The 12357-nt window shown below is 46.8% G+C and overlaps 1 protein-coding gene across 2 annotated transcripts in view; it reads left to right on the top strand.

Moving 5' to 3' along the window:
* Nucleotides 1–12357, top strand: part of LOC119964452 (AP-1 complex subunit mu-1-like) — a 93280-nt gene that overhangs the window by 65785 nt on the left and 15138 nt on the right. For both annotated transcript variants that reach the window (XM_038793956.1, XM_038793957.1), the window contains exons 6-8: nt 1296–1422; nt 5091–5233; nt 8073–8144. In XM_038793956.1, the coding sequence (XP_038649884.1) occupies nt 1296–1422; nt 5091–5233; nt 8073–8144 (342 nt within the window). The remainder of the gene's footprint in view (nt 1–1295; nt 1423–5090; nt 5234–8072; nt 8145–12357) is intronic.

Raw genomic sequence — 12357 nt, 5'->3', positions numbered from 1 at the left:
CCCTGAATCACTCATCTCTATGGCAACAGCGGTTAGTTGAGATGTTCAGTAGATATTTACCTTAATTAACTTGTTTGTTTCAAAACCGAACCCCTTGACCTTGAGTCTGCATGAATAATTGAAACTTTTAATTACGTCAGGCCAGTTCTCTTCAGACTTGCTGCCTGCAGTTCCCCAGCTAAATACCTGCCATGTAACTTTTCGCCTCCTAATGCTAACCTCATAACTCACTACTTGAGGTGTTCCAGCATTTTCTAAATGCAGAATTTTAATTCCTTTGACTTTTCAAATTTAATCTTCCCAAAATTAAAAGCTACATCTAAAATTTAAATGAGAAAAAATAGTTGCAGTTTTGGGCTCCACTTGTGAAACAACACTTTGAGGCTATAGAGCAGTGTTCTTCAAACTTTTTTTCCAGGGACCCATTTTTACCAACTGGTCAACCTACGGGACCCAACCCGGCCGATCTTCGCGACCCACCATTTTCTCTTACCTTGTTTGCTGCTGATAAAAATAGAGGAAATGGTTTTGGGTCCCTTTGGCCCTCGTACACGCTCCTCCAATGGAACTTGTAGGATGAAGGTGAAGCCTTCCGGTGTCGGAAAGTATGGAGTCTCCATCTGTCCAAAGTTCTGCATTTTTTTTCCCTGTAAAATATTATCAAATAAACCCCCCCTGAACTTGTAAAATAAAAATAAAATAAATGAAAAAATAAAAATTAAGTGAATAAAATGAATATAACCCCCCTGAACATGTAAAACAAAAAGCTGCGACGGTTTTTAAAAAAAGCGGCAGCAGTGCTCATGCGTGCCCGATCATAGGCACGCATGCGCATAGTTTTGCACATGCGCGCCGATGATCTGGCATGCATGCGCAGTGTGGCCGCAGTTTTTTTACATGTTCATGGCCATTTTGAAGGCCGCTTGCAGCCGGCGTTATTAACAACTGGCTGTTGCGCTCAGATTTGCGTGATTGGGAGCACCGCGACGGATGGCTCCGTGACCCTCCCGACACCTGCCCGCGACCCACCCGCGGGTCACGCCCCCGAGTTTGACAATGCCTGCTATAGAGAAAGTAGAGTTCAGATTCATCAAGATATTGCCAGCTGAGAGGAAACACAAATATAAGGTATGTTGGTGTTGGAGTGGGAGTAGGCCAGTAAGCTTTCGTGGGGGATACTTAACTGCGCAGCACTCCTCACAGAGCAGGGTGGGTTAAAGTAGATAAGTGTACGCGGAGATCCTGACTTTCTACATACTATATAATACCTGCCTCATCGTATTCTGTTTTCCCAGGTGAGTGCAAATGGCAGCGTCCTGAAAAGTGAGATCATTGGAAATGTAAAGCTGGAGGTCATTCTGTCAGGAATGCCAGAACTACGACTCGGACTTAATGATAAAGTTCTGTTTGAGATCTCTGGACGTAAGTAAATGTGGAACAATCCGCAGTGAACCCATTAAGGGGGGGGGGGGGGGGGGGGAGCGTAAAAATTAATGGACGGGATTCCCCCTGGGATTCTGCCCGCTCTGACCCAGATGCAATTTCATGGTATGGGGGGGGGGGGGGGGGGGGGGGGGGTAGCAGGACCTTGGGCGAGAAACTTGCCCTTTCCCCTATTGTGGCCACTTTATGGCCATTTCAGGGCCTTTTCTCGCCTGGCCTCAATTTTTACACTGACGGCTGCAGGTCAGAGCAGGGTGGGAAACTGAAAAAGAAACAGTTCTCCTTCTCAGGGGGTAAGGTGGGGTGGGGGCCTCAATTTGAAGGCCCCTCCCCATTTGGGGCACCCTTCCCATTTGGGGCACCCTTCCCTGTGGCATCTGGGAGCTCCAGCCCTCCCTCTCCCTCTGGCCTAACCCCAGCACTGAGTCGCACCCCTCCCTCAACCCCTCAGGGCATTCCGTACCCTCCTGCCCCCAGGACCCATAAGACCATTAGATATAGGAACATAATTAGGCCATTTGGCCCATCTAGTCTGCTCCGGCACTTGGAAAGAGCACCCAACCCAAGCCCACACCTCCACCTTACCCCTGTAGCCCAGTAACTCCACTAACCTTTTTGGACACTAAGGGCAATTTAGCATGGCCAATCCACCTAACCTGCACATCTTTGGACTGTGGGAGGAAACCGGAGCACCCAGAGGAAACCCACGCACACACTGGGAGAACGTGCAGACTCCGCAGAGAGTGACCCAAGTCAGGAACCGAACCTGGGACCCTGGAGCTGTGACGCAACTGTGCTAACCACTGTGCTATCGTGCCGATATAATGAATGGCAGAGCAGGCCCAAAGGGCCAAATGGCCTCCTCCTGCATCTATTTTCTATGTTTCTATATGTTCCTCATCCACATCCCCCTGCCTTCTCTCCATAACCCCTGATTCCCTTATTAAGCAAAAAATCCCCATATTAATCACGAACACCAAATTTGTGCAAGGGTGGATGAACGTCCTGTCCACTGTATATCAGAGCTCAGTTGAGCGTGAAATGGCAGTGGGCTTCTGAGAGTTGGCGGGAACGGGTTTTGCGCTGACTCTCTCTTACCATCGTGAAAATTCTGCCCCATGTGTCAGATGTTGCCACTCTCTGATTTTTAGAGATTCAGTATTCACAGTACTTTACTTTGACATCATTGCATATTGGGTGTGGAATTATTTACTTTAGCTATTAGTTCATATTACACTGCTAGTGCAATAGTTATCAATAGATCTGGTTCCACCATCTCCTGATGTTTGGGTCTCACAAAATCTGCCGCAACCCCATAGCAAACCAAGTAAAGCAGGCCACCAAGTAGCTGGAGACCCAGGTTCGATTCCCACCATGGCAGGTGGTGGAATTTAAACCCAATAAAATATCTAGAATTAAAAGTCTAATGACCAAGAAATCTGCCATCCTTACCTGATCTGGCCTACATGTGACTCCAGACCCACAGCAATGTGGTTGATTTTTAAATGCTCTCTGAAATGGCCTCAACCGCTACAAAATCATGAACAAGGAATGAAGCTGGACGGACTACCCGGCATCAACCCAGAAACGAAAACGGCAAATGTAGTCCTGGTGACCTGAAAAGTCCTCCTTACTAGCATCTGGGGGCTTGTGCCAAAGTTGGGAGAGCTATCTCACAGACTGATCAAGAAACAGCCTGACAGTCGTACTCACAGAATCATACCTTAAAGACAATGTCCCAGACAGCACCATTCCTGGGTTTGACCTGTCTCACCGCAAGACAGACCCAGCAGAGGTGGCAGCACAGTTGTATACCGTCAGGAGTGAGTTGCCCTGGGAGTCCTCAACATTGACCATAAACCCCATGAAGTCTCATGGCTTCAGGTTAAACCGCCTGCTGATTAAACTGATTAAACTGCTGGTTAAACCACCATCAACTGATGAATCGATACTCCTCCCCCTTGAACACCACTTGGAAGAAGCACTGAGGGTGGCAAGGGTGCAGATTATGCTCAGGGTGGGGGACTTCAATGTCCATCACAAAGAATGGCTCGGCAATACCACACAAACATAGCTGGCTGGGTCCGAAAGGACATAGCTGCTAGACTGGGACTGCAGCAGGTGGTAAGGGAACCAACAAGAGGGAAAAACATACCTGACCTTATCCTCACCAACCTGCCTGGTACAGATGCATGACAGTACTGGTAGAAGTGACCACTGCACAGTCTTTGTGGAGACAAAGTCCCGCCTTTACATTGAGGATACCTTCCATTGTGTTGTGTGGCACTACCAGTGAGCTAAATGGGATAGACTTTGAACAGATCTAGCCAAGGCTAGGCAACAATGAGGTGCCGTTGGGCATCAGCAGCAGAAGAATTGTACTCTACCACAATCTGCAATCTCATGGCCTGGCATAACCCGCACTCTACTATTACCACCAAGCCTGATTAACCCTGGTTCAATGAAGAGTGCAGGAAAACATGCCAGGAGCAACATCAGGCAGATTGAAAAATGAGGTGTCATCCTGGTGAAGCTGCAACACAGGACAACTTGTGTGCCAGACATCAGAAGCAGCAAGTAATAGACGGAGCTCAGCAATTCCACAACAAACGCATCAGATCTAAGCTCTGCAGCCCTGTCACATCCAGCTGTGAATGGTGGTGGACAATTAAAGAGATCCTTGGAGGAGGAGGTTCCAAAAATATCCCCATCCTCAATGATGGAGGAGCCCAGAAAATCTGTACAAAAGATAAGGTTGAAGCATTCACAACTACCTTGAGCCAGAAGTTCTGAGTGGAAAATCCATCTCCAGAGGTTCCCCCGTGTCACAGATGTCAGTCTTCAGCTGACATGATTCATTCCACGTGATATCAAGAAACTGCTGAAGGCACTGGATACTGCAAAGGCTATGGGTCCTGATAATATTCTGTGAATAGTAACGAAGCCTTGCGCTCCAGAACTTGATGCACTCCTAGCCGAGCTGTTCCAGTACAGCTACAACACTGACATCTATCTGGCAATGCGGAAAATTGCCCAGATGTGTCCTGTACACAAAAAAAAGACAAATTCAACCCAGCCAATTACTGCCATATCTGTCTACTATCCATCATTAGCAAAGTGCTGGAAGGAATCATCAACAGTGCGATCAAGCTGTAATTACTCAGCAGAGTTTGGATCTGTCAGGGTTGGAGCGGTCAGCCGTTGTGACGTCAGCCGTGCATGCGCGGGTTGGCCGGCTCCAACCCGCGCATGCGCGGCTGACGTCACGTAGGCGCCGCCGTCGCCTCATTCTCGGCGCGCCGCCTTGACGCAAGTGTCAAGGCCCGGCGGCCGAGATTTACAGAGCGCCGCTCCTAGCCCCCCGGGTGGGGGTGAATTAGGTGCGAGGAGCGGCCTCCGAGGCCGTCGCGAAACTCGGCCGAGTTCACGACGGCCTTCCCAATTCCGCGCGGGAGCGGAGATTTCCGCCCAACAGCTTTTAGCACAATATTAGATGTGGTTTCAAGACTATGCAACAGATTTTGGAGGTAAAAGAAATTTGACATGTTGCCTTTAGTGGGATCAGGAAAAGCTGGGAGAGGGAATTTATGGAATTTTCAATCCCTCTGCTACACTTTTAATTGTCAACCTGTTTTGTTTTACACAAGGTGACAAAACTAAATCTGTGGAACTAGAGGATGTAAAGTTTCACCAGTGTGTGCGCCTGTCTCGCTTTGAAAACGATCGAACCATTTCCTTCATCCCCCCAGATGGAAAGTTTGAACTCATGAATTACCGGCTATATACTCAGGTATGTTTTATGGCTCTGGGTCACTGTCCTTGTGGAGTTTGCACATTCTCCCCATGTTTGCGTGGGTTTCACCACCACAACCCAAAAGATGTGCAAGCTAGGTGGATTAGCCACGTTAAATTGCCCCTTCATTTTAAATAAGTAATTGGGTACACTAAATTTATAAAAAAAAGATATGTTTTATATTCACAAGCCGAGCTGGTATGCCTGTGACATGTTCACATGTAGCACTGATAAATATACACTCATTCCTGTCATTTAAGTGTTTTGCAATAGATACATTTTGGTTACAATATTTTGACAAGAGCTTGCTGAGTCATTTTTAAAATAAAATAATATGTGTAAAGGGCAGGGAAAAATCGAGGCTGCAGTGTAGTAGTTTTTGAGGCGGATAATGAAGGTATTATGTTTAAGTCACGCTGCTAATGAAGAGGTGCTAGTAAAATCTGAGGGCAATCTGAGGTTCTATTCCCTGCTGGGTCACTGTCTGTGCGGAGTCTGCACGTTCTCCCCGTGTCTGCGTGGGTTTCCTCCGGGTGCTCCCGTTTCCTCCCACAAGTCCAAAGACGTGCGGGTTAGGTGGATTGGCCATGATAAATTGTCCTTAGTGACCAAAAAAGGTTAGGAGGGGTTACTGGGTTATGGGGTTAGGGTGGAAGTGAGGGCTTAAGGGGGTCGGTGCAGACTTGATGGGCCACATGGCCTCCTTCTGCACTGTATGTTCTATGTAAACTATGTATGTAAACTCTTCTGAAGTAGACCAGGAAGAGACTGCACAATATTCAGTGCAATTTGCAACTTCTCAGACACTGAGGCAGTCCATGTCCAACTTCGGCAAGATCTGGACAATATCCAGGCTTGAGTTGATGAGTGGGAAGCAACATTTGCGCAACACAGGTGCCAAGCAATGACCTTCTCCAACAAAAGAGAATCTGACCATCATCCCTTGATATTTATAATAATCTTTATTAGTGTCACAAGTAGGTTTATATTAACACTGGAATGAAGTTGCTGTGAAAATACACCTAACAAGCACGTCTTTTCGGGACTTGTGGGAGGAAAGCGGTGGAAACCCACGCAGCCACGGGGAGAATGTGCAGACTCTGCACAGATAGTGACCCAAGCCGGGAATCAAACCTGGGTCCCTGGCGCTGTGAAGCAACGGTGCTAACCACTGTGCTACATTGTGCATTACACTTGCTGAACAGTGGTAGTCAAGTGTACCAGCTACAAGATGCACTGCAGGAACTCACCAAAGCTCCTTAGGCAGCACCTTCCAAACACACGACCGCTACTATCTAGAAGGAAAAAAGTGGCAGATACCTGGGAACCCCACCACCTGGAGGTTCCTTTCCAAAAATGAAACTGTCCTGACTTGGAAATATATCTCTGTTCCTCCACTGTCACTGGATCAAAATCCTGGAACTCTCTCCCGAACAGCACTGTGGGTGCACCTACACCTCCGAGACTGCAGCGGGTCAAATAGGCAGCTCACCACCACCTTCTGAAGGGCGACTAGGGATGGACAATAATTGCTGGTTTAGTCAAAAATGCCTACATCCTGTAAAATAATTAAATAAAATTTGGAATTCCTTGGACACATGATAGGAAACCATGATTTAGAATGTCTGATGGGAAAAATCAATGGGAAAGTGTTCAAGGTAGACAAAGTGGCCCTTAAACTGGATGAATGTACCACCAAAGAAGATGATTCTGATCTCCAGAGCAAGATTGACATGGAAGCCCATTGCCGCCAACACCCTCTTCGGGCATTGTACCCGAAGAGAGAGTTAAATAGGGCGGGATTCACTGATCCTTGGGCTGAGTGTTGACGCCATCGTAAACACCAGAGCGTTTGACGCCGGCTTCATCTGGTCCCTACGATCAGCGATCCTGCACCGCACAGGGGGACAGCACGGCACTGGAGAGCCTCACACTGCTCCAGCTGCTGATCCGGGCGCCGCGGGTCTGCGCATGTGTGTTATGGCCGGCGTGGGTTCGCGCATGCGTGTGGGTCGCCTTCTCCGCGCCGGCCCCGACGCAAGCAACATGGCGGAGAGCTACAGAGGCCCGTCGTGGAGGAACTTCGGCCCCCACTAGGATAAGCCCGCCCACCGATCGGTAGGCACAGGCCACCATGGAGGGCCACCCCCGGAGTCGGAGCCCCCTCACCAGGCCGCCACCCGCAACATGAACGGCGAGGCCCCGTTGGGTAGGACCATATGAGAACAACATCGGCAGGGCTCGGCCTAACGGCGGGCACTCGGACCATCGCACGGGGAGAATCACCGGGAGTGCCGCATTGAGCAGCTTCTCCGCCGGAGAATCGGTGGACCACCGGCGATTCCTCCCCCCCCCCCCCCCCCCCCCCCCCCCCCCCCCGATTCTCCGACCCGGTGAGGAGTTTTGTTACATTTTATTAGGGAAATTTGGACTTGATATTTTCATTCAGAGAAGTTACAAGTTAATAATTAGAATTTACAAATTATCCTTCTCTTTTGCCCATCTGTGAAAGAGCAGATCCTATTTGCATGTTGCCTTAAATCATACCTAGCGTTAAGTATTGGGGTTTTGCCTAACAGACATCTGCATAGAGTAAGATAATATATACATAGGAGCATACACTAGTCTGGAGTTAGTACTGACCAGCTATCGGATTTAAAATTCTATATGAGATGCTTGTACTGGAAAATGGCTGCATGACGATAGTCAAAATGTGCCTAGGTTCATTCCATTACTTTATTGAATAGTATTGTTAAAAGTTAGTGACTCACTGGCTCATTTCTGTCGTTGTAATGTATCACATGCACACTGATTGATACGAGACATTATTTTTCAGGTAAAGCCCTTAATATGGATTGAGTCAACGATTGAGAAATACACACACAGCCGCGTGGAAATTATGGTAAAGGTAAGACTGCGACTGGGATCCAAACATTTAAATCCAGATTTCCTAAATCCCCCTGTGAAAAGTTACCTATGAATGCTTCTCCTTCCCTCTATGTAGGTCCCTCTATTTTGGAGTCTAACTTTCTTTTCCTCGCTTCCTAATCTTCCACTCTTTACTCTCGGATTACAATCGCAGATACCAGAAGCCCTGTGGTACCTGTTCCAAATAACCATTCTCCATATTCTAGCATAGGCTATGATGTTTGGTAGATTTTATTTATTTCTTACTTGCCTGCTGATGGATAGCTTTGTAACTGAGCTAAATCCAGTGCTCAACTGGTGGCTGCACATGCAGTTCCCAGCAGTGAAAACCCAGGGTGATCTCCCCCCCCTCCCCCCCCTCAAACATCCTGGCCCCCCAGGCATGGGATTCTCAGACCAATTTGTAAGGCATTATTTTCTTGGGTTTACTGGCCAAAAACACCTGAAAAATGGTAAACTGTGATGCTAATTGATGGAACCATCAATTCACTAGACACGTGCTTTAAGATATGAACAGTGGTTTTAATCTACTTACAACAGAGCCAGCCTGTTCCACATTGAACTCTCGATGAACTGAACGACTGGCTCTGAGCATTGGTATTTATACAGCAGTCCAGGGGGAGGAGTCGTGGGCGGAGCCAAGGGTGGAGCCCTGTACAAACTCCTAAGCATTCCCAGCGCTACTCCCCCTAGTGGTCGGGCAACGCAACTGCGCTTATCAATGCATGGTCTCATGTATATACAATACAGTGTGAATTACGGAGTTACATTCACCACACTAATCAAGTACTCCTTACCCTTCCCAATCATTTTGTGGGAAAAGTCCGCTTAAATGTTTTCTACCACAAATTGGTCATCAGATCTAATTCCCTTCACTCCCCAGATCCTTTAACACTATCGCAGAATCATAGAATTGTTATGGCGCAGAAGGTGACCGTTTGGACTACCTTGTCTGCACGGGCTCTCTAAACGATCATCAAACGTAGTGCCATACACCTGCACATTGTTGTGATTGAAGTAACCATTTAATGCCCTCTTGAATGCCTCAATTGAAACTGCCTTCACCACACTTGCAAGCAGTGCGTTCCAGACCCAAACCACTCTGTGGAAATCTTTTACTCACATCACATTTGCTTCTTTTGCTAATCACTTTTAATTTGTGCCCTCTCATTCTTATTTTTTTAAAATATTTTTATTCTCCCCCATTTTCTCCCACATTTACACCCGGCAACAATGAAACAATAATAAGTAACAAATATGTCAATCCCCATATCAATAACAACGATCCCATCCTCCCACCAAACCCCAAACATTAGCCCGCATGTTCACATAAACAAATGACAAAAAGGAATCGGGAATCACCCATAGTCACCATTAACACACAGTCCTCCCCCCCCTCCCAACCTCCCTCCCCCAACTATTGTTCGATGATATCCAGTTCTTGAAAGTGCATAATGAATAATGCCCATGAATTGTAGAACCCCTCCATCCTTCCCCTCAGTTCAAACTTAACCTCCTCAGGAGTCAAGTCCCCCCACCCCACCAGGGAACAGGGTGGAGAGGTTGCTCTCCAACCCATCAGGATCCGCCTTCGGGCGATCAACGAGGCGAAGGCTACATCTGCCTCCACGCCCATTTCCAACCCCGGCTGGTCCGACACCCCGAATATGGCCTCCAAGGGCTCGGATCAAGTTTCACGTGCACCACTTTAGTGGGGTGCGGTACGTTTCAGCGCCGCAGTTTCAGCGCAGCTGTTTCAGCGCCAGGACATTTCAGCGGCAGAAAAAAAAAATTCTCCAATGTTGTCATATAGTTATGACAGAATTTTTTTTGGCACTAAGCAATTTACAAATCTGTAAGTTCATAAAATGAAATAAAACTCAAGTGTCAACAAAATGTTTTTATTGTAAAAGATCCACTTATAAAGATCCAAAAACAGTACATTAAAACAATTTACAAATCTGGAAGTTCATAAAATCAATCATTAAAAAGAAAGTTCATTGGACATTCATTGGATATTCATTAGAAAAAACGCATTTAGTTTGTTAAATTGTGCCCTATTGAACGAAGATAGTCAATTTAATTCCTGCTGCCATATTCGGAAACAATTTTCAATATCCTCTCATCAGCTTTTCTATATTTTAATTGAGGTTCATTGCCAGCTAAAAGTTTCTCGAAGTGCTCGTCTCTTCCCTTTTGAACATGCTTAAGGACATCAATGAACTTCCAGATAGTTGGGTGTGACATTAACAGTTCACTTTTCAATCTCCTGTTGGCTGCCTCAGCATAGTTATTTGTTTTGTCATCCCCATCTAATGTTCTTTGATACATATTCCACATCTATTCAGCAGGGGCATGGGAACCTGGATTGTAGTTTTGGGGTACGGGAGATTGAGAGTATAGAGGTCAGGAGCACAGATTTGACTTCGCAGGAGGGTGCCAGTGTTCAGGTAGGTGGTTTGAAGTGTGTCTACTTCAATGCCAGGAGTATACGAAATAAGGTTGGGGAACTGGCAGCATGGGTTGGTACCTGGGACTTCGATGTTGTGGCCATTTCAGAGACATGGATAGAGCAGGGACAGGAATGGTTGTTGCAGGTTCCGGGGTTTAGGTGTTTTAGTAAGCTCAGAGAAGGGGGCAAAAGAGGGGGAGGTGTGGCGCTGCTAGTCAAGGACAGTATTACGGTGGCGGAAAGGATGCTAGATGGGGACTCTTCTTCCGAGGTAGTATGGGCTGAGGTTAGAAACAGGAAAGGAGAGGTCACCCTGTTGGGAGCTTTCTATAGGCCACCTAATAGTTCTAGGGATGTAGAGGAAAGGATGGCGAAGATGATTCTGGAAAAGAGCGAAAGTAACAGGGTAGTTGTTATGGGAGACTTTAACTTTCCAAATATTGACTGGAAAAGATATAGTTCGAGTACATTAGATGGGTCATTCTTTGTACAATGTGTGCAGGAGGGTTTCCTGACATAATATGTTGACAAGCCAACAAGAGGCGAGGCCACATTGGATTTGGTTTTGGGTAATGAACCAGGCCAGGTGTTAGATCTGGAGGTAGGTGAGCACTTTGGAAACAGTGACCACAATTCGGTGACCTTTACGTTAGTGATGGAAAGGGATAAGTATACCCCGCAGGGCAAGAGTTATAGCTGGGGGAAGGGCAATTATGATGCCATTAGACATGACTTAGGATGTGTTGGTTGGAGAAGTAGGCTGCAAGGGTTGGGCACACTGGATATGTGGAGCTTGTTCAAGGAACAGCTATTGCATGTTCTTGATAAGTACGTACCAGTCAGGCAGGGAGGAAGGGGTCGAGCGAGGGAACCGTGGTTTACCAAAGAAGTGGAATCTCTTGTTAAGAGGAAGAAGGAGGCTTATGTGAAGATGAGGCATGAAGTTTCAGTTGGGGCGCTTGATAGTTACAAGGAAGCGAGGAAGGATCTAAAGAGAGAGCTGAGACGAGCAAGGAGGGGACATGAGAAGTCTTTGGCAGGTAGGATCAAGGAAAACCCAAAAGCTTTCTATAGGTATGTCAGGAATAAAAGAATGACTAGGGTAAGAGTAGGGCCAGTCAAGGACAGTGGTGGGAAGTTGTGTGTGGAGGCTGAGGAGATAAGCGAGATACTAAATGAATACTTTTCGTCAGTATTCACTCAAGAAAAAGATAATATTGTGGAGGAGAATGTTGAGACCCCGGCTATTAGAATAGATGGCATTGAGGTGAGTAGGGAAGAAGTGTTGGCAATTCTGGACAAGGTGAAAATAGATAAGTCCCCGGGGCCGGATGGGATTTATCCTAGGATTCTCTGGGAAGCCAGGGAAGAGATTGCTGAGCCTTTGGCTTTGATTTTTAGGTCATCATTGGCTACAGGAATAGTGCCAGAGGACTGGAGGATAGCAAATGTGGTCCCTTTGTTCAAGAAGGGGAGTAGAGATAACCCCGGTAACTATAGGCCGGTGAGCCTAACGTCTGTGGTGGGTAAAGTCTTGGAGAGGATTATAAAAGATACGATTTATAATCATCTAGATAGGAATAATATGATTAGGGACAGTCAGCATGGTTTTGTGAAGGGTAGGTCATGCCTCACAAACCTTATCGAGTTCTTTGAGAAGGTGACTGAACAGGTAGACGAGGGTAGAGCAGTTGATGTGGTGTATATGGATTTCAGTAAAGCGTTTGATAAGGTTCCCCAC

The sequence above is a fragment of the Scyliorhinus canicula genome, chromosome 4, assembly GCF_902713615.1.
Source record: "Scyliorhinus canicula chromosome 4, sScyCan1.1, whole genome shotgun sequence".
Classification (NCBI taxonomy): Eukaryota; Metazoa; Chordata; class Chondrichthyes; order Carcharhiniformes; family Scyliorhinidae; genus Scyliorhinus; species Scyliorhinus canicula.
The sequence above is the reverse complement of the archived record's forward strand: the minus strand, read 5'-3'. Positions and strand labels throughout refer to the sequence as shown.